This window comes from Trematomus bernacchii, unplaced genomic scaffold (assembly GCF_902827165.1).
Source record: "Trematomus bernacchii unplaced genomic scaffold, fTreBer1.1, whole genome shotgun sequence".
NCBI classification, from domain to species: domain Eukaryota; kingdom Metazoa; phylum Chordata; class Actinopteri; order Perciformes; family Nototheniidae; genus Trematomus; species Trematomus bernacchii.
The window spans coordinates 1,449,124-1,472,177 of NW_022987828.1; the positions used below are offsets into that span (position 1 = coordinate 1,449,124).

Genomic DNA, 23,054 nt, shown 5'->3' on the forward strand with positions numbered 1-23,054 from the left:
ATCTTTGCAGAAAGCAGAACTCCACGTACTACGAGTGTAAATGTTTCCCATCAACCCTGACAGCTATGATCCTGACTGGCTGCCTCTCTCTTATCTCCTCTGCATTTTAAGACTTAGCAAAAAAACAAAGAGGCACAGACTCATTTATCACAAATAGATAAAGAACTCAGCTGCAGGAGGACTTCCATAGAGTAGGGTGAATTTGTTGCACGTGAGTAGAGGGTTAAGAAAAAACGACGTGTCATTCTTGGAAAGTGAAACACCTTCGTAGCAACCCAGCTATCTGCATTCTTTAACACGCAAACATTTGGCCTGCGAATCCAAACAGAGCGAGACCTGTTGAACAATGCCCCCTTTCAAAACACTACCCGGCACTCACAACCATACTGAGGAGCCCACCAACCCCCACACTGACAGCAACCACCCCCTGCCACCACACACACACACACACACCACACACACACACACACAACACACACACACACACACACACACACACACCACACACACACACACACACACACACACACACACACACACCACACACACACACACACACACACACACACACACACACACACACACACACACACACACACACACACACACACACACACACACACACACACACACACACACACACACACACACACACACACACACAGTCTCAGAGACACACACTCTCACAAAATGACATCACTAAGCCTGGGGCGCTGCAGAGCCTTTTCAAAACAAAGCCTTAAGGTAGGTGCACCGAGTGTGTAGAAGGTCGGGGGTGGGTCAGGGGGGGATGGTCAGAGGGTGAGGCTGTGTGAAGGAGTTTAGAGGCTGGGTTTAAAAGAAGGAGGGCTAAAATGGAGAATGAGGAGGGTGGGTGATGGGAGAGATCAACAGATGGAGAGTGCAGAAACTAGCAGGCAGAGACTTCTTCCATATGTCCGTCTCTCTGCTCCATCTTTCTGAAATCTGTCAGATGATTCCCACCCCTCCTCCATCCCTCCCCCGTCTCCCTCCCCCTTCCTGCACTTTCCTAGGGCCCGCCCTGTTTATTGTCCCCCCCCCACACTTTTCTCTCATTCTCCATCTTTCACAGGCCTCTTCACCCTCCTGATCTTTCCCGTGCAAAGAGAGGTGATGGACTTAAATCAGTCTGTCAGCAAAGAGCCAAACGTTTCTGGCATGATGGAAAAACACATGTAGAGGAGTAGACATGCATTCTAACTTTTATTATGTTTGACCTAAATATTAGCTGGAGCATTCAGAGCTGCGTACACCTCAGACTAAATGACAGAATCAGTTTGTAGTGCGATCAAATGGGCCACATCATGATTATGGAGAAACCCCAAAACAATAAAAGTTTGAGGGGCAAATCTTGCTTAAATGAGATAAAGGGGATATCGTGTGGTGTGCGCATGTGTGTGGGCAGAGAAGCTTCTTTATGGCCTGATAACCTCACACAAGGAGGCTACAGTTAGGCAGGGAAATACACAAAGGATGATGGGAAAAATAAGAAATAGCTTTTAAGGATTTAACAAATGTCTGTAGCAGAAAATGAGGGAATGCCTAGACAAACAGCTAAGGTGGTTTTGCCTGTATCCATGTGGAATGTAGCAAAGTATATTTACTCAAGTAATATATTTTGGTATACTTTCTTGCTATGTAAAAACGTCCTTCCTAGGTCAAGAAGAAAATATTGTACCATTTAGTCCACCACATTTATCAATTTGAGAGTCAGAACTTTTATGGTTTCATGATATTTTTCTAACAATCTCCCATTAATCATCACCACATCTCAGATTTATTTGGACCCCCCCTTTTTGAGGGGCCCAAGCGCTAATTTGGGACTTTCTGTATATTAACAATCTGATACTTTTAATAATACATCTATCTTTGGGATCATTTTAATCCATTTGTTTATTTTGAAGCTGAGCTTTTGTTGCTGATAATTCTGTAGTTGAGATTATGAAATAGTGTTGTTTTTATACTTTTTGTGAAGAATCTGAGTACTTTTTCCATCACTGCAGGCATCAAATCAAATGAAAGTGCAGACTGCGCTGTGCTGTTTTATGTTTTGCAGTGACCAATATGTAGTGACCCGTTTTAAAACTGAATACATTAATCAATTAAGTCATTAGTGGAGAGATATGTGATGGCAGCCACAATGGGAGGGAGGCAAAAAAGAAGTGCGAGGAGACGGGCAAGGGGCATTCCATGGTGTGCCATGCGAGACCGGTGAACTCCGGGTAACCTGGTGGCTTGGCACACAGGGCATTAAGGGTCAGGGCGGGGTACGGGCACAGGAAGAGAGCACGGCATGGCACAGGATGCCATGGGGCTACCAACAAAGTGCCGCATGGCCACTGAGCTGTGTTGACTGTGCCCCTTTCTCCAGAGGCCAGTTTGAACCAGAAATGACTGGTTCCTCTTGGTTTTAATAGCTGATCCTGCAGGTCATTTGGGTAAAATAAAAGACTGATAAGAGCGCTGTTTCTGTCTCTGTTTCCCCTCCTTTCCTCTTTCTCCCCCTCTCCTCCCTCTGTCCACCCCGCTATAATGGAGAAAATGAAGCAAGAGGTTGCAGGGGGCAGCGTCTGTGGAGCCAGACGTGGAGGGGGTTTACTGCTGTGCAATAAAACCGAACAAAAACAGAAATATGCAGTCTGAAGGAGAGCTTTAGCTAAATGCAGAGGGGAGCGGAGCAGGGGGCCGGAGTTGGGGAGCATGTGCGTGGACCTTCATGTGTTTCTATGCCCTTACGCTCGTAGAACCCTCAGGTATTCAATCTTGATCTGATATAATGAAAATAATACTCCTTATTACCATGGATACGCAAATCAAAACAGAAGTGTGTAATTACAGCACGTCTCTCCAGGACATAGGTGAATGTAGGAGAATCATTCTACATACAGACACAGATATAGAGTGACCAAACAGTTGCAGGTTTATCTACGGATTATTGACCAGCCTTTAGAAGAACCACTGTGTCAGATAAACTTCAATGTGTACTGATCGCTTGTATTGTGGTTCGATTGAGGCCAAAAGATCAGGAGCATCAATTTAGGGCAAAGTTACCATGCTCTCTTTCACAAGCACACATGGATTTACTATCGTTATCCCACTCCGCTTGTTGCCCCCGCTTTCCATCGATTCTGCAAACTGAGCAGAAAAACACTCTTTTTGCGCTCCAAAGGTCACAGTGAGGGGTTGACTGAGTTGGGTCTGAACTCTCTGTATTGTGCTGAGGGCAGCACATTGTCCTGACGAGGATCACCAGCAAACGCTTTAAGTCCTCATCATACCTCAGCCAGCATTAAAGGGGCCCTATTATACTCATTTTCAGGTTCATATTTGTATTTTGTGCCTCGACTGTGACATGTCTCCATGCTTTTTATTTTTCTCATCCTGATTGGTTAGCTGGTCGGCTCTGTTTTGAATTTTCAACCGCTTAGAGGCTTAGAGATGTCCCGCCCCTTAGCCGTACACGTACAATGTTTTGGAGCACTAGCCAATAGAAGCTTGAGTGTTACAGTGCGATGTCATTATTTCATGGAAATGACTACAACATTTAACATGTTCAATAAATTGACAAACAAAATAAAAAAAACAATGGAGGCGCTTCAGGCAGGAGGAGAGAAACTCGCCCTGGCGTGAACTTTGGGATTTTAGCCTTTGCAGACTTAAATGCACAAAAACATATATAACACACTGCAGGAAATGGAAACCCAAACAAGATAAGCACAATAGGGCCCCTTTTAAGGGTCTGTTCATCCAAAAATACCACAATTAACATATCTTTCTACTTCCATTTTGTGGTATTGAGCAATATATTTGCTAGTTTTTGTTTTGTTATCCAAGGCTGTGGTGCTCAAAGCATGAACAATTGCATTTAGAATACTGGAAAACAATGTGCTTATTCCCAGAAACGATTTCCTCGTTGCTAAGGACTATCAACAATTTTCCGAGGATATATTTCCTCAATTAAAAGTAGTTCCAGTAAAATATTGTTTTTGTTTGTGGTGCTTCAATAAGCCTACCTAATACATATAACCTAATTGGACATCGTAAACACATAATACCATCATAAAATTGGGATTTCCCCGAATCAATTGTAAAAATATATAATTTTTAATATCACATAATAACCACATCATAATCCACACACTTGGCAGCATTTCTTGACCTGCACCTGCATCCAGAGTGCACCTGGGTGATCAAACAGCATGCAAGCACACACACACACACACACACACACACACACACACACACACACACACACACACACACACACACACACACACACACACACACACACACACACACACACACACACACACACACACACACACACACACACACACACACACACACACACACACACACACACACACACACACACACACACACACACACACACTTCTCACTGCGAAAACTATTTCTGCTTGCCTCCCCTCCCACCATCCCTCCATCTTGCCTTCATTAGTCTCACAGTACTCCAAGTTTGAGTGTATTTGTGTGTGCAGTACTGACCCACTACGTCCAGGGTGTAGGTGTGGTTGATGGCTCCGTACTCGTTCTCCACCAGGCAGGTGTAGTTGCCCTTGTCCGACGGCACCACGCTCTCCATGATCAGGGTCCAGTGCTGGCTACGCACCTGGGAACGAGAGGCAGGGGTTTCTTGTTACACTCACACACTCATTGATACGCATAATAAATACACACACAAAAATGCAGGTGACATTCAAAATGAGAAGGATGGGGAAAAAAAGGAGGGGATTTATTCAGAAGAGTGAAAGACGGGAGTTGGAAAACAATAGTGAGGCTGATGACAGGCTGATTCCTCCTTAGGGACTTTTTTATTTATTTGAATACCTGCAATATTGGTCAACTGGAAATAATACCGTTATTTCTTACACATTATTAGTGTCTGATTATTTTTGGTAGCGAAAAAAGGTAACATTTAGTAAAATACAATTTTTTTGTCAACGAAAACAGCTATCAAAGACCCCAATACTTCCTTCTGTCTGGCCCTGTTTTCCTTGGTGGTAAACCCCACCTTTGTAGTCTGTAACACAGTTTTCTCATTCATTCATTCATTCATTCACACATTCATTATTGTTTGGAAAAAAAAGTTTGACTCCTGTGTTGAATCCACAGGTGTGAGCTAACAATAGCGTTTCCGTCCGCACGCTGAACGGAGACTGTAGCCGCTGCTTGGACAGGCCTACATTTCACACAAAGGAGAGATTATGCCACAGGGCTGGGCTCAGGTACAGCTTTTGTCCAACATGTGTTGACAAAAAGCGAGAATCGAGCTGCCCACAGTGTATCTGACAGCCTGACTGTATCATTTCCGTCACGCAGTGGCCTGTTTTGTGTCTACGCTTGTAATGTGTACGCTGAAAGCCAATGAGAAGCTACATCCCATCATAATGTGCTGTAGACTTTCCTGGCAGGGGGATGTGTTTCCTCATAAAGCGTCAGTCATTAACCAGGAACCTCAGGCGTGTTCAGCATCACTGGATCTTGTCTTAAATTAATGTAATATCTGCCTGACTGAACTGTAAATTCATTCTATAAATATGGTTATAGCCTTTTCACTAAAATATTATTCGCTGAGAAAGATAAAAAGGGAGATTTAAGAACGAAACAAATAAAATGCAATCCAAATAGACTCCGTCACGGGGGAGGAATTCATCACATTAGGACGGGTTGTAGCTGATTTCAGGCTTTTTTTATACAAAGAGGAAATAAAACACAAGCGCACTAGCTTAACTTTCCCATGACATACAGAATCAGGTATTTTCAGCACAAATAAATCAACTTGGACTGCTTTATTTTCCAAAACAGGACTAGGGTGAGAGAAAACTTCACAAGGAACCACAGTATAGAGAGTCGTACTCATTTATGTGGACTACTGACATCATGTCATTATCATGTTCCTCCAGATGGCCCTCCCTCCATAAATTAGGCAATGCATGGGAGTTTATTTATAGTTTTAATTTGAAGTCTTTTAACGCAGAATGTTACAAACAGAGACTGTGACTGCATCAAGCTCCTTCCGTTTAACTTTAACCAGCTACGCACTAGTGTTTGTAAATCCCGTTTCATAACAATAGAATCACATACTACGGCCAAAGCCAGTGGGACCTGTTCTCCCTGATTGAGTTACCTCAGCATTCTCAATTCAGTTCAACCCTGACGCTACCTACCTCCTCTATACGTTACTGTCTGGGGGCATTTAACCCTTAAGTCCCGGGCTTAAGTTTCTAATTGTTGGGGGTAAAGAACCATTTTGAGTTACAGTGAGAGCCTCTGCATAGTATCCTGGCGAGAGGAGGCGCACGGATGAGCAATTCCAATTTCACACCAGAAACCCTGCCCTCGCTTCCTCTGTCTCCTCCCGTCTCTCCAGTGAAGGGTGGAAAAGGGGTGAAAGGACAGCCGGAGAAAGATAGTGGAAGTAGGAGACTCGACGTCCCCAGTTGTAAATACATTCAAAAAAGTACAGCAAGGCAAGAAAAAGAAGCAGGAGAAGGCAGTGAGTTGTAATAAAAAGTATGATGTATTACTGTTTATCTTACCTTATACCCTCCCATGCGGTCCTCTTGGCGGAAAGGCCTGCTGTTTTTGAGCCAGCGCAGCTTAGGCTTGGGGTGGCCTCCTGCAGCACAGCGGAACTTGACTGTGTTGGCAGCTGGCACCGCATGCAGCTTCTTCTCCATCTTTGCTGACGAGGTCCAATACGGAGCGCCTGCGACCAGAGAACAGTTGGCGTTCAGTCAGGGTGAGATTTCATTAATCATGTCTTCAGCTTTAACAGTTTTGGCTGCAGGGCCTTGGACTGGCTCAGGCAGATATACATGGAAGCGTGACTGCAGAGGAGCCAAACCTGAACCATTCCTAACACTCCCAGAGACCCCCCCCCCCCCCCCCCTTTACTTGGCAACACTGGCTGATATAACACAACCCAGAGCTCCACACTCACACAGTTAAATAAAAACACACACTTTCCCTGTAGGCTCGGCGGGGTGTTGCAGAGGGGGGGAAAAAACATCAGCTCGGAGGGGGGAATGTGGCTGGGCGTTTCCAAGAGGGTAACTAGACCATCACATTCAATTTCATCTCATTCCACTTACAGGCTTTTTTTACTCCCTCCACTTCCTCCAATTACCATAGCTCGCCTGTTTATCTGCCTGTCACTTGGCTAGATATGGACGGCGGGGCTTATCACCTTTCGACAATCATTATGTGCCATCAGGGGGAAAATGAAAGTCACGTTTAAAGAAGGATTTCAGAATTCTCCACTCGCACCTTCGTCCAGATATTATCAACCAATCCTCCTACTGAAATCTGTCACCTTACTCGTGTTCTGTCCAATCTCTGGATCCCTATATTCTCCCAATTCCTGTCTCTCAGTCAGCTGGATTTTCCCTCCAAGTCCCCCCGCCCTCCCTTTTTCTCTGCACCTGGGAGCGTGATTGCCTAAGCAGATGGGGCTCAGAGGGGAAGAAAAACTAAAATAACAACCAAAACGGCCTTTTACACCATCACTTCCTATTCATATGGCAGAATTGCTGGCAACAGAGGGAATACCCACTGATAAGGCCACTACTGACATGTGTATGACCCTCCAACTTGAGTTTATGTCCCAGGAGAAAATGTTCCTCCGCTCTCTCTCCAATCTGCATACTATCTGACACCTCCCATCATTTTCTCTGGCACGCAGCACCGGACAAGTCGCACATACTTGGAGAGTAAAGTCAGTAAACAGGGCTCTTCCTTCCTGAATACGGTTAAGTGCTCCAACTATAATTAGTCATTGCTCTTTCTTCTTCCTCCTTCTCACTCTCACTATCTGCGCCTCACTTCCTGCATCTTCACCTCTCGGCCCCCACTTCCATTTCTCTCCATTCGCTCTCCCTGTCATCACTCCGTCCGGTCAGACATAGACAGATTAGGTGGAGACCGGCCCATTGCGAGGCTGTCTCTCCCAAAGCGACCTCTGACCCCAAACTGCCAGCCGGGGTCGGACGATGAGGTTGGGACATGAAAGGTGAGCGGTGCTGTTTCCCATGCTCTCGGTCCGGAGGGGCAGCAATTCAAACGAGACGACCCCCAGACCTCTCTCCAGATGAAGCCAAACTCTCACTGGCCCAACTGCTGCGGACTCCAGGATCCCCCGCCTCCCCCCCAAAAGCCCCGTGCATCCGGATCCCCACTCACGGCTGTTTATCCTAAGCTGGCCCGGGGTGAGCTGAGGTTATCGAACTCCTGCTCTGTGAGTCAAGACTTTTTTTTGTTCTTCCGGAGAGCTCAATCCATCACTGACCCGAAGTGGTATTGCAACAGTGAATTTTTCAGTGGCAGCCTCATCTTTATAGTGCATCTACACAAGCTCAACAAAGCAATTTATGGCCATGTTTGGAAATCAACAGACGATGTGTGTGTTTTGCTAATCCAAAGTTTCTACAGAGAAAAATAAATAGGTGAATTTCCTCCACCAACAAAAAACAATATTTTTTTATCAGATGAATCCCATATCAAGTACTCCTCGAAGTCCTGCTTGGTTTCCAGAAATATGTGACATCAACATTTTCCAATTGAGTCCCACCCACCATAAACAAGCAATTTGAGCTTAGACCAAATACAGAAATGCTGAAATCACTGTTGAGAAATAGCCATAATTGTTCAAACTTTGGCAAACTTTTTGCATGTTCATAAATTACCCTGTTACCCTTTGTGTAAGTCTGAGTGAGTACATGGGTGTTCAGTGCAATAAAAAGTGTTTGAAACCTTACAAAATGTTTACGATCTACTCCAAAAATGATGCCATCATCTTCGTAAAATAATGTCTTTAACATAAACTTAATAATATGGGTTTTTCCCCAAAAATATCAGGGGCCATAACATTCAAATGTATTTTTAATAGATTGGGTTTTTTCACTTCAGCAGCCCTAACAGGACATCAGTCAAGATCTCATACGTATTCATTAACAGTATAATAACTCTGTGCTTAAGCATGCATTATGTTTCAGTATTATCTGTAACTATGCTTGTGAGATAGATTTGGTCTTCCATGGAAATTCTGCTGTGCTAACTTAACCTAACTAACCTAACCTAACTAACCTAACCTAACTAACCTAAAACACTAGAAAAATGTGTGACGTTGTAAACAATGATGTCCACATTTGTCAGTGGGAGACTTTGTTACAACCATGGGAAAGCAAGGCTCCACGTGGCTCTTTAACCTCAGCCTGACATTAGCTACCCTACTCTAACCCCCAACCTCACCCTAAAACCCCCTCACTGATCCCTATAAAAGCTCTTCCATATCTCCTTCAATAACACTACCTAATGCAACGGTGGACAAACACTCTGGGCTGGCTTTTGTTGTTCAATCTTCTATACAAAGTCAAATGAAAATGCTCTGTTTTGCAGCGGCCCGATGCCCAACCCATTCTGAGAGTTCCAGGAGAAAATAAAGGAAAGCCAGGAATATAAAGCTACACCCCTCACTCTCCGCTCTCATTCCCTCCCACGCCTACACTCCTCCCTCGCTCCAGTCCTGGGCTCCTCAGCTCAGAGAAGTGCTGGTACTGATCCAACAACAACCCCCCCACCTCCTTTTTTCCTTCTCCCCCCTTCCTCTTAATAATAATCTCGGTTTTGAATTTTAAAAAACACACACGGCGAGAAAATGCAACTGTTTTGCCAGAACAGCTTTCCCTTTGTTTTCAAACTGCTTATTACCACCAGAATGGCTGGATCTTTTCCCTCTCCCCCATTTTTTTTCTCCTCTTGCCGAGTTTCTCTCTCTCTCCCCATATTTAATGGATTTCAGGCAATTACAGTCAGCCCAAAAGTAGAGGAGGAGGACTCACAGAGAGACGCAGTGCGTGTGCAGAATTTTAACAAGATGTGGAAGCCCTCAGCTTTACTACAGAGAGTGTATGTGTGTATGTGTGCACGTGGCTTCATTACCACATTACTACCCCAGATACTCACCAACACAAAGGCAAACTTCTCTTACACACACACACACACACACACACACACACACACACACACACACACACACACACACACACACACACACACACACACACACACACACACACACACACACACACACACACACACACACACACACACACACACACACACACACACACACACACACACACACACACACACACACACACACACCACACACACACACACACACACACACACACACACACACACACACACACACACACACACACACACACACACACACACACACACACACACACACACACGCCCATCAGGTAGGTAACTGAGTCCAGATGGGTTGTCTTTCATAATGGATGAGCCCAGCTGACTGACTGGCTCCATGAGGCCAAACTACCTGTGGGACACTAGCTGAGGAATGTCAGGAATCTCAGTATTCCCTGGAGAGACACACACACCATCCAACGCGGACTCTGAAAATCTCAGAGTTTAAGCATAGACAGGAATGCTGAGATATAGAATAGCAAAGATATGGGTGCGAGGCAGAGCTGACAGGAGTTTCGGCTTTGCTAACAGCTGTCTACAGAAGAATAGAGACATTCCACTTCCTCTTCTGCCTTAATCAGAATCTGAACTGTGCTTATAAACACTGTCAGAGTTTAATAGATTATTTCACTAAGGGATTAAGTCTTTGTGTTAGACTATCCCAATCAACATTCCAGAAGTAGGGCGGGAAATAACAATATTTTTTGTAGCTGCCAATAATTGTATAGATTTATAGAGTGGTGCAGTGTCGCGTCCTAAAACCCGGAAGTAAGCTGCGCATGGGTTCCCTCGACAAAAAAGCAATGGGATTTCTCCATAGGATTTTGGAAAATAGCTCGAAATAAGGTCTGTGGAAAACAAACCTGTTAGATAAATGCACGTTTTGTTCAGCCGGATAATATCCACATGTCTACTCTACTTTTATAATTTTATAATCATAAATCTATCGATCATAAATCTATCGATCCCATGCGCAGCTTACTTCTGGGTTTTATGACGCGTCACTGCACCACTCTATGGATTATGCAATAATGTGGCCAATAAAACAAAATAGTGAAAAGGGTTATTTCCTGTTTAAAAGTCCTAGGATGCATAATAAAATGTATAGTTTTGTTGGTCCAAAGCCCAAAGATAGTTACCTTAATATGATATGAAACACAGTAAAGCAGGAAGTTTTCATATTTGAGAGGCAGAAAACAGAAATGTCTGCTATTTTTTCATGAAAAATACAGGTTTCCAAATAGTAGCCAATTTATCATACGTTTCGGCTGGTTTAACTGAAGTCTTATCCATGACAAACAGTACTTTAATGTAGCATTTTGAATCATCATACATGAAAACAACATGCTGACCATATAAAGTACGCACAGGAAAGTTTACACTGTGTAACTGCACCTTATCTGCTTTAATTATTCCTTAAGTATGCCCCTAATTTCTCAAATACTACTGTATGAAGGAAGCTGTGGTTATTTCCACTAGAATAAGGTCATGAATTTGCTATTTGTACTTAGAGAGGGTCCTCAAAGAGAGCTCAGTTCAAGATATAAACAACATTTCACAGACAGAGAGTAAACAGGATCAGATTAGTGCACTGGCTTCTACTGTCGCTTTTTGTGACTTGCTCAAGTGCGCCTACTCTATGGGAGTTAGTGGGGAAAGGTAGCACATTGTTTACTCTTTCATCCCTCTTTTGCGTTTCTCCCATACTTACTTAACTGCTCTCCGTCCGCCCCAGTGTCCTCCGATCGTTCCGTATCGTCCTCATCATCCCCCGACGAGATGGCATCTGCACAGAGTAACCACGGTTACTGCCAGCCTTCGCAACCCGCATGCACACACGTATAGTATCGCATGCACAAATGTTCATGCAGTCGCAAATTGGCACATGGACATGTGTCAAGACAATGCTAAAGTGGGGATCTTGTTTGGTAAATCAGTTTGAATGCTGCTGTATTTGCACACAAACACGAGACCAAAATGCACGCTCTTCATCCCTGCTCCATGGCCACTTCCTGGACTCATCCAAGCTCAGTCCGACACTAAATCTCCAAAGTCCCTGTCCCATCCTGACCTGGCTTCTCCCTGACTCACCTGTGACATTTACTATGAAGCAGACCGTGTCTTTGCCCACGCTGGTGCAGGTGTACAGGCCCGAGTCCTTGGCCGTGGCGTCACGGATCTGCAGCACCTCCTGCTCTATCACCGTGCGATTGTTGATGCCCAGAGAGCTGCCATCTTTGGTCCAGGTGATGGTCCCCGTCTGCGGCAGAGGGCAGCTCAGCTTCAGCAAGTCCCCCGGGTGCACTGAGCACACCGTGGGCTTAGAAATTTGGTATTTGTTCGAGGCCTCTGCAGAGCGAATGGAGGGGGGGAGGAGGAGGATGGATAGATTGGAGGAGGAAGAGGGTGCACAAAAAGGAGGAAAGAGAGGTGGGAGAGGAAAGAAACAAGCCATAGTGTAAGAAACAAAAACACCACATAACCCCCAATGGATGCACTTCAATCAACTTATGCAGGAGGAGCAATACAGAAAAGAGGAGGCCCATTTTCTTTTTTTAAACCGTAACACCAACATGTCTTTACCACAATCTCCCAGTCAGTCATTTGAAATGGACCCATTAGAAAATACCACTGGTCTGTTATCAGGTGTGCAGTCAGTGTGATTGGCGTATATAGATTCAGAGCATGCAGTTACGGCTGAAGTAGCGTGTGTAGAGCGAAGGAAAAACAATCGATGCTTTGCGAGCAGGTGAGAATTGGACATTACTGTGTTGACAGACAGCCCCCCCCCTACCCACCACCAACACCACCCATTCCTTTTAGCCGAGATGCCAAGCAGCCAGTGTCTCTGTGTGACGAGAAGCAGTGCAAATCTCTGCAGCCTAAAAAAAAAGGTAATAAAACTCCACCATGTCTGCCTGTCAGAAGAGAAAGCAGCCAGAAAGCTCTGGGACGGAAGCGAGTGTAAGGCAGGGGAAGGGAGAAAAGAGGAAGGAGGAGAGGCGCTCTCTAATTTGCCGATAAGTTTGGTTTTGACTCTGCGCATAAGCTTAGAAAACCTGGACCTGGCTGCAGTCTGACTCTCTGTTTTCTGTCTCTATCTCTCCCTTCTCTTTCGTAACATGGCCATGGAGGATCTACAACCACTGGATCCGCCAGCCAAGGCAGAGAGCAAGAAACTCCAAAGTGCATAAAACCTTCACTTCTGGGACAAAATCCAAGTCCGTCTGTGAGCATGTGTGAACACCGTGTCCTCAGACTTGTACAACTTCACGGAGAGGCCGAGGTGAATGTCCAATATATCAAAGGGAATTCTGAATGTCTGTAGCTGAGCCTGCACTTCTACATCAGGACGGATTTTAAATCTCGACTGTGACTGAATGTTAAGCAAAAGGGGGAAATGTATACCGAAGCCAATACCAGTTACCTTGAGTCTGTTGCAGACTTTAAAACACACACTTTAATGCATAAATGTGAACATTCGGTCTTCTCAAACTCTTTGCAACCATCCACAGTGGAAAATAAGGAAATTCCATGCTCTTTTTACTGCAGTACAAAAATGCCAAGAACTACGTGTTTGTGTTTTTTTCTTCTGAAAGAGAAAAAGAGGGATTAAAAAGATTTAAAGCTAGGGGAAAGTAGCAACAATGGAAAATCCAGCGATGAAGGCATATGAAGTGTTTGACTGAAGGCTGATACGTGTAATTATAGAGGCGGTGGCACTCGCAGCCTTTCCTGTACCTCAATACTTTTCAACAACATTCCACACCTGCCCTATGTGTGTGTTAAATGTAAAGTATACACACACTCCAGCCTCGACAGGAAGGGAAAGTCATTCCGCCAGCGGTCGAGGCATGTGCGCGAGCCTCTAAACGTCCCCCCTGGGCAAGTAGACATACACAGGTACAGTTCCTGTATTGTCTTTTTTTTTCTTTCTCTCTTCCTCTTTCCTTCGATCCGGAAATAATTACCCCTCCCTCCCCACCCAGGACTGAGTGTGTGGTCTGATAAAAGGTGGAGCTCCTGCGCTGATTGATGGGGAGCTGTCTCCGTTACCTTTTTTTTACGACGTGGTTTTCCACACCGGGGGCCACTGCCTTTTACTTTAGCGTTATTACTGGCTTCCCTTATGCTGTTTAATTTAGGATTTCAGACATGTCGTAACTACCGGGAAACAAAGGGGCTGACGTAGCAACCAGGAACATACAGAAACACACACACGAAGGGGCTGTACTGTCTGTCAGCACATTGAAGAGAAAGGGTGGCTGCTTCATAGAAGATGATACAGACACAAGGAGGTAAAACAAGCACACAGGAAGGAATCTCTCCAAATGGTGCGTCTGATTTAAGAAAGCATGCACGTGTCATTACATCATTTTCTTATCACTGCTGTGTCCATCTGTCCCCCTCCATCACCTCCTCCTCCACCTCCTCTTGTTGTTGTTGCTGCTTCCCTCCTTCACCTTCCTTTCAGCTTTGCCCTCTCTGTCGCCCCTTCCCACCCTCTTCTACCCCCCGCTGACCCTGCTGACCTAACCCTGACCCTTCCCTAACCTGTTGACACCTCCAGCATGCCCGATTGTTCATGGGAACCTGTAAGGCACAGCGAGTGATGCTTAAAAAGACCTTGAGAATCCTTGCACACGCTCTGGGGAAATAGCACTAATAAATGCATGTATCACACACACACACCTTCCCTGCTCTTGACGAAAGTTTACAAGGGTCCAGGGATGCATGCTGAGTTGAAGAGTTGAAACACTTCACTGCAGATTTTTCATCTCTGCAGAAGTTTCATCCGCCTCTGCACCACAGGAGGAGGGGGGGGGGGGGGGGCTGGAGACTCTCTATCTCACACACACACACGATCACAATCACGCTTTTGCTCGATTTCTATCAAACAGCTTTTTCCTCTCCCCTCCCTCCATCATCACTATCATCTTGCCTCTCTTCTCCTGAAGCACACCTCCATTTCAGAGCCCATCTCTCTTTCTTTTCACGACAGCTAATACAAGTCAGGTGTGATAGAATCAGGCTGTCCACTCTTTTCGTTCACACCATTTTGGCTGACCATAATGAGTCTTTGCAGCAAAATGCAGCAATTCCCACCAACGTCTCATTCTCATCTCTCTGTCCTTCCATCAGAGCTAAGCAAGAATGTTGGGAGGGCAACGTTTACAACTGAAGAATATGATCTTATGAATTTACTTCGAAGGAAAAGAACATTGGCCTGCAGATCTATTCTCCCATCTCCTCCCTGTCGTGTTCTGCACAATGGGATAGGTGGGCTTAATGTAATGACTCCCGTATCAGAGTCACATACACACACACACACACACTGCCAAATCACATTATCTCTGCTGCCCTTCTTATCCCTCCCTTTTTCCTCTTTTCCTCTGTATCCTCCTCACGTAGTCAAATCCCAGGAATTTTCTCCCCTTTTTTTGTCTCTCCCCTCTTTTCTGATGTCAGTGTCTTTTCACATTCAAATCCCTCCTTAGCTTTTTTTATTATGACAAAGGAGCAGCTCCATGAACTGGCTCCTGCTGGCGTCCATGGCAACAGCCCCTCTGCTAAGCCCAGCCTTTCACCCCTCATCAAGGCATTCCCTGAACCCCACCCGACCCCTTTAACCCACGGGCCACCCCCTTATCTCGAAAAGATCTTCTTAGGTCAAACCTCGATTGACCCTCAGCTTCTCTCTGCTCTGACTTCTAGAGATTAACATGTTTTCTGTTTTTTTATGGACAAATGTTCCGATTATCTTTTCCTATCAAGACTTAAGGTACCATCTGAAAATGTCTCATTTAGTTCAATGCAACAGTCCAAACTGATATGCAGTTTGCAATGATAGAAAACAGCACATCCTCATATTGGAGAAGCTAGAACCAGAGAACGTTTAACAAGAGTTTTAGCTTTACACATTTACATTATAAGTAGCACTTTTTTCCAGAAGAGTGAGCAGGCAGGAGGTGTAGTGCCTTGCACAAAAACAAATCCAGAAGTGATCATCTTAAGCACTACAAGTACTCCAAAAACAGTTCAGTAGGTGCAACACTATCAGGTTAAAATCACTACTTTTTAAAGGGGCCTTATTATGCTCCAATTTCTGGTTTCAAAATGGTACTTTGTCAATAGGAGGAACTTTGTGATTTGAGCCTTGGCAGACCATTAACATGCACAAAAACATATATAATACACTACAAGATAGGGTAAAGAACCATAAAAGGCACAATAAGGGCCCCTTGAAGGACATTTTGCATCAGAGCCTAGTATCTTTATCGATGTTTTTTTTCTCCATATTATTCAGTGTTTTCCTCCATAATCCTGCACCCTCTCCACACTTATCCTCCACTGGGACCGGAGACACAGGCTGGCACAGATTGCAGGTCTTCCCAGCCTCTTATCAAACAGGTGTGAGATGGAGCGGTTGAGTGACAGGGTATTTTCTGCCAAGGCAAATAACAGAACACACACACAACCACCAACACACTCAAACCTTCAAGATTAACAGCGGCCAACGGCAGGCTAATAAAAGTCATTGTGGGAAGGCCGTATATTCAGCCCAACTCCCCCTACCCCCCTGGTCACACCAGCAGCCGACACACTGCGTTTGTTTAGAGTTCACTACCATTGCCATTGCCACAGTCACACACACGGACACACACACACACACACACTGTGTCATTAACCGGCCAGCTGACTCTTTTATTATTTGACTACCGCACTACTGCTGTGTAGATAGCACAGTGTTACAGATAATAAGCCTCACATTCCCACCTTCCCATACAACCAATAACAGTCTCCAGAAAACTATTATCTTAATTAGCAGTCTATAATTATTATGGCTTTTAATGCAATAAAGGCAATTGCTGTAGTGTTAAACGTAGCCGACTGTAAACTTGCTTAAGAGTATAAATCGTGCAGCAAATAAATAGAGAAGAGATGTTCCTACTGTGCCAAAAAAACATTAAGAAAACTTTACTGACTAACATCCACCCTTGTGTTGCTTCTGTTTGAGCTTTAGAGACTCATCCTTGAAACATAATGTGTTTGCTGCAGAACAGAATTTGGCAGGGAGAGCATGAAAGTAAAGCCAGACTTTTGTCTGCCGCACTCACAAACTTAGTTTTTATTCCAATGTGCCACATTTATTCCGCTTTATATGCAAAGAGAGGGCCAGAACAGACCGGAGGGCAGAGAATACCAATGGTAAAGACACACACCTGCTGTGTTTGGTACCATTGTTATTCAGCTCAGTCAGAGTATTTTAATCACACAGAGTGCCTGGACAAGGTAAACACACTGGAGTGACTAGAGGGACAACAATAGGTCTGTTGTGGAGATCTTAACCAGCGCTCGCTCGACTTCTACTCTTACAGCAGCCACAGGTCAACAAACATGCAGGGCCACCAGGGGAGCAGGCGTGGGCTCTAAAGAGACAACATTGATATGCGATCTGATGAATCTGAAGCAATTGCTGCTCCCACACACATGCAGCGGTTTGACCCATGCTGCAGGGCAAAAAGGGAAGAGGCGGGACAGCCAATCTGTCTCCCTACAGGTGACACCAGCACCAGGAAGGAGACCACAGGAAAACCGGTGATGCATTGATTCAATCACACCACAGCTGCGGTTAAAATAAATCTATGTTTGCCATGTGCAACCGGGAAACTGACTCAGGATCAGATAAGCAAGCCAGGTTCTCTGTGCCCCGTTGATCCCTCATCATGTGACCCCCAGGTCTAGCCACTTAATCTCCAGTCACATGACTTCACCGCAGCCCAGCGCTCTGTAATCTCTCCATCTAAAGGAGAAGTCAAATATGCACAAATCCTCTTAGACCTTTCCTGGAGGATTGTATAACTCTCTAACTTTCTTTGTCCTCTCTGTGGCCATGTAGCGTAACGTCCAGGCCATGTGGGGCTCTGAATCAGCCGGCTCGGAGCCAAACAGTCTGCGACAGAACAACAAAACACCAGCCGGAGCCTCTGCGGCCTATCATCAAGGTAAGTAGGACAGTACCTGACCTCTAGGGCAAAGGGTAAGACGAGGTAGAGTGTATGTGTGTGTGAGAGAGAGAGAGATAGGGGGGATGTAGCTTAAGAAAAGTGATGCTCTGTTGTTGGCCCAACTTACAATTAGCATGCTGATTAAAGCCCGGGAACAAAAGGCTTTGGAATGTAAGTTACCATCCATCACAACAACTCTAATTAGCTAGTCTCTGACCAGACTGGACAAGAAAAATAGAGAAGGTTCAAAAGAGAAAGAAAACGCTCTCACAAAACGGGTTTTCAAAAGGTTATACCAAAAAAGACTTCCAAATATTACACAAACTTTGCACAAACTCAGAGAAACATACCAAAGACCTCTACTAATTTCTCCCTTTCCCTTGCTCTTTTTGCTTCGTTCCAGGCCAGCAGGGCATGAGCGAAATGCCAGCATAAACACTCCCCACCCTCCTTCACAGCTCTCCCTTGTCCTCCCACGCGGGGTCACAAACCTGCCTTTAACACTCAAGCACACCCTGAACTAGCATAGACATCAGCAACAGAAATCACACACCTCACGCTGAGGAAAACAACAGGCTTGCCATGCTGGGGTTAGTTGTTTTTCCTTTGGTTTATTTATTTGTAATGTCCCGCAAAATCTTACAGAAATACTTTTCTCTTTGTACTTGAGACTTTTGGTGAAGTTTGAAGGGGGAAGAATGGCCCAAGAAAACCTTTTCTCTGCCAGAAATGTCCCATACTAACTGTAAATGTTTAAGTGACAGTGGAAACATGTTGTTTTGTTACTTTAAATGGATGAAACTGTAGAAATCCAAATATCACTCATTTAGCTTGACGCTAATCGTGGATTTTTTAGCATAGATTAGATAAGGGAAGGAATTTCTCAGGATATCTCAAAACTCAGAAGTCAGGTTTCAAGGGGGAAAACAAACTTGACAGACTTACACCATGCTCTCTAAAAACAACCCAAACAAATGTTTCCCCCCTCCTCCCTGCTCCACCTCCCACACTCTCCTTTTCTGTTTTGTTCTCCCCCCCCGCCCCCCCGCTGCCTACCTTCAGGTTCCAGAGTGGCCTCTTCTTCCTTGGTGGCGGTTAGGGGCGGCCGGGCCACGCTGACGGTCAGCAGGGACAGCAGGACAGCGGCCAGCAGCCAGGCCCACGAGGCCATCCCGTTAGTGGGGGCAAGCGCTCCCCATACTCCCCTTCTCCACCTCCCCCTGGACACTGATCCCATCTGAGGGAGTCCGCCCAACCATCAACTGCTGCCGGGTCGGCCTGTCACTCAGCGGAATTCACCCAATCACCTGGGCTGAGAGGGGAAACAGAAAATGTGTTAAACATAACATTGCAAGGGTTTCTAAGATCTTGTTTAGCACTATTTTTCCAACTATTGTTGACAAAGTGACACAGAAAAATGAAGCCACAGAAAGCAACATAGAGTGCTTCAAAATGCTGTCAAACAAGCCATGCCACAGTCAGACATACCAGAGCAATGAGGCACCAGCAGTCAACACATGACCTACCTGCATATATGTCCGCTTCACATGTATAATTATATGCATTTAAATGTGTTTTAGAGAAGCAAATAAAGAGCTCTGCAAGTGTTAGTGTTTGCAGTCTCATGACTCACAATACTTTGCAATATAAATCAAGGATCAGACTTTTTTTTAACTGTATCAATATGTGATTTACCACAAATCTGATGATTTTTCTCCTTATTTAACCAAACTGCTTATTTGTTCTTCCCTCCAAATGAATAATACATTATGTTCTTAACGGATGAGGCAAGGAAATATGATTTGAAAATATCCTGGCACAAAATGGACAGCATAGCCAATGGTTCATTTAGCTGGACGCCGTTTATTCCCGTGCGCAACAGATGCACCAAACCTGTTGCCCGCGCCGCTGCCCTCGTGTTAATTGTATTCGTAAGAGGCTCTTATTGCATTTGCTTGACTTGATTATGAAACCAGTATGGCTTTAATTGAAATGCAATATTGCAGTATTGTACACAGACACACACAGCAATCTGTTTAGCCAGACATCTGCGGTTCCACCGTGCTGAAGTGTCTCTGGAGGTTTGGAGAAGTCACGCTTCCCTGCGCTCCTTCTGCTCCAGCTGGACGTATCGATCGGTTTTTACCCGCAAGGACACATGTAGTTTGACTTTTTGAGACAATCTGAAAACCTGATTTGTCTTTCATTCACACCTCAGGGAGCACACGCGCGACACGGACTCCTGCGTACATCATGTCAGGGTGAATCCATGAATTATCCAACCATTTAACATTATTAGAGGTATGCAGCGGTTTGATTTTGTAATTAATTCTGCATAGTTACAGCTTAGGCGTATGCATTATTAATGAATTGTAAATCAATCAGTGCAACAATCGAGCTGTCTGGGAACTTTAGCAAGATGAATAGAAATCAGATTTACTCTACATATTTTAAAAGCCTCTAGAAGAGCACAATAACAAAAGTACTGGATGATTCTGCAGCTTTCAAATATAGCCACACAGCGAAATGGGTGGTAAAATAATAAATACATAGAAAGATAAGAAACACATAAACGAATTAGCAATGGGTTTAAAAAGTTGATATAATGTGCTTCTCATTAAAAGAAAAAAAGAAGCACGTTGCTGACGACATGACATTTTGGGCACATGAAGGCTCCATACATGACCACAGCTTTCATTTAAACCGGGCTTTGAATGACATTTCTTGGCACTGATTGAATTCCTATTGAAATTCAAATCAGTTGGCTTTCTCCACAATGGGTGCTCATTTGGAGCTGTTCAGTGATTTAGGGCTCCGGCACCAAGCAATGAAAAACAACTGCGGTCACGGGATAATTGGCACCATAAATACAATGTAGAAAATTAAGCAAAGTAATAAATAACCAGGACACTTGTTAATGGGCCCTAACGTGATGATGCAAGGTGCCTAAAAGTGCCTCGTTTCTAAAATAAACAAGGGTCACTGATTTCATTTTAAATACATAAACAATGCACATTGTAATATTTGTGTTGCATGTGAATTTATCTCAAATAAACTTTGTGTAGATTTGTGCACACTAAATAAAGTCTCATAAGGGAATTAATGGTGAGAAAAATCTTTAAATTCAACAAAAGCGAAGTTGTATGTTGTCGTGCAGCAGCGAAGGGAAACATAGTACAACCCACAGGCATTTCTACAAGCCTATTTGTCATGACAGCCGATATCTTGACAGAAGAGATAGTGAGGAAGCTTCACACGTAAACAGAAAATACTTACCATGGAGGAATAAAATCGTGGAGATCTCTGTTTTGGCATGCACAGATAAGGGAGGAGAGAGCATGAGCTGAATCCGGAGGGAGGAATGTCTCCAACTCCACAATGCACCAAAAAAAATCTGCGAGGCGCTGCCTTTTTCAGCTTACTATTCCACAAACAGCCGGTATCTACTCAGATCAGAGGATATATTCCAACCCCGACTGGCAGCGTAGTCCAATGCCATGCAAAGAAATCCGAGTTCACACGCGTTATCCTTCGTAAACAGCTCGGAAAACCATACCGCTGTCCTCCAGAAACTTTCCTCCCCGTCACCAAGTTTCTTCCAGGGCGCAGAACATGCCCAGTGTTCCCGAGGAGCGCACTTGTCAACTAAAAAGAAAGTTTGCAGCTACTACGGAGGTGGAACGGGGTTTTAAAAGGTACGACAGGGTAGTTGTCCGATGCAAAATGTCATAAAATCCATCAGTGTGCGTTCCCCTGGTGAAATGAGCGTCTTTGCGTCTCTTTCTCTCCTTTCGCCGTCAGTCCTCGCACTGTTTCTCAGACGCTTTGTCAGGTTTACTAGGGTTTTTTCTCCTCCTTACGTCTCCACACACTGCCCTCCTCCTTCACTTCAGTGGGTGTCATTCCCCCCCAAGCACCCCCAGTGTAATTCGAGCTGCTTCCTGGCCGCAGTGCCTTTGGGCCCTGCCTTCCTCCGCCCATTAAACTGCAGCGCTGCCGGCCTCAGAGCCGCTGCACTCCTGCTGTCAGCCCGTGTAACTACGCCCCTCTGTGGCCGGGACAGGACATCTGCAGGAGGATACACACACACATACTGTGGATAGACGCACAAAGTATCCATACATATTTCAGTGGTTGGAGATGCTGCAGTGTTGGAAGAAGTGATCAAATCATTTTCTCAAGTAAAACAACCACACATTATATTCAATTCAAGAAAATGAATGTAAAAGAACAGAAGAATAAATGAACTTTAAGACTTATAGCTGAGAGCAGTGTCTAAATATGAAACATTATAAAGCAAACTGCCCAACAAAAAGGCATGGTTGTATACATCATTATTACAAAATACATACACATTTCAAAAATTAGGAAAGGTCTCTTGCACTCATTTGAAAAAAAGGGATGCATCTTTTGCTATTTCAAAGTGAGACCCTTAAAAAAGAGAGACAATGTTTTTGCATGTTAAAATAGAGATAACAACCCATGCATAGAGACACAAACAGCTTTCGGGTGATATAATAATTTATATAAAATGTAACATCTTGTGAATAACCAATGTTTTTAAGTGTACTACTTTATCTGCCATCTAATAAGTAACTCATATACTGTAAATGTACTGCAGTGCAATACTTTCTTTTGAAATGTATTGAAGTATAGAGTGGCGATAAATGGAAATACTCAAAATGGTTATAACTTATAAGGCAAAGTAATTTTGTTACTTTCCACCACTGAGATGCTGCATGAGGGAGGGGACATTCAGCAATACAGTCACCCTCAGACAAGTTCACTCAATTGTCAGGGTTGTGTCTTGCTCAAGGACACTTTGGTAAGCCCACTATAACTACTTTTGTATAATGTTATCTTCCACTTACTTTTACAACAACATGGTGTGTTAAACCTTATGGCAGCATATACCAATGCATCCCCGCATATCCAGGGGTAACACAAATAGTGATGATCTTATCTCAAATGTATTGCCGTGTTTTTTTGGCTAAATGGAAATGCACA

The 23,054-nt window shown here is 44.4% G+C and overlaps 1 protein-coding gene across 9 annotated transcripts in view; it reads right to left on the reverse strand.

The window, feature by feature from the left end:
- The window catches only part of fgfr2 (fibroblast growth factor receptor 2), a 40,851-nt gene extending 18,883 nt beyond the window's left edge, over positions 1-21,968 (reverse strand). For 3 of the 9 annotated variants that reach the window (XM_034152036.1, XM_034152034.1, XM_034152039.1), the window contains exons 1-6: positions 21,324-21,967; positions 19,104-19,359; positions 12,130-12,387; positions 11,750-11,824; positions 6,582-6,751; positions 4,528-4,651 (exon numbers count right to left, since the gene is read on the reverse strand). In XM_034152036.1, coding sequence (XP_034007927.1) covers positions 4,528-4,651; positions 6,582-6,751; positions 11,750-11,824; positions 12,130-12,387; positions 19,104-19,284 — 808 coding nt within the window. In that variant the 5' untranslated portion in view covers positions 19,285-19,359; positions 21,324-21,967. Of the gene's footprint in view, positions 1-4,527; positions 4,652-6,581; positions 6,752-11,749; positions 11,825-12,129; positions 12,388-19,103; positions 19,360-21,323 lie in introns of all 9 variants that reach the window. The other 6 variants (XM_034152033.1, XM_034152035.1, XM_034152037.1 and 3 more) reach the window with 5 other exon arrangements.
- Positions 21,969-23,054: the final 1,086 nt, after the last annotated feature.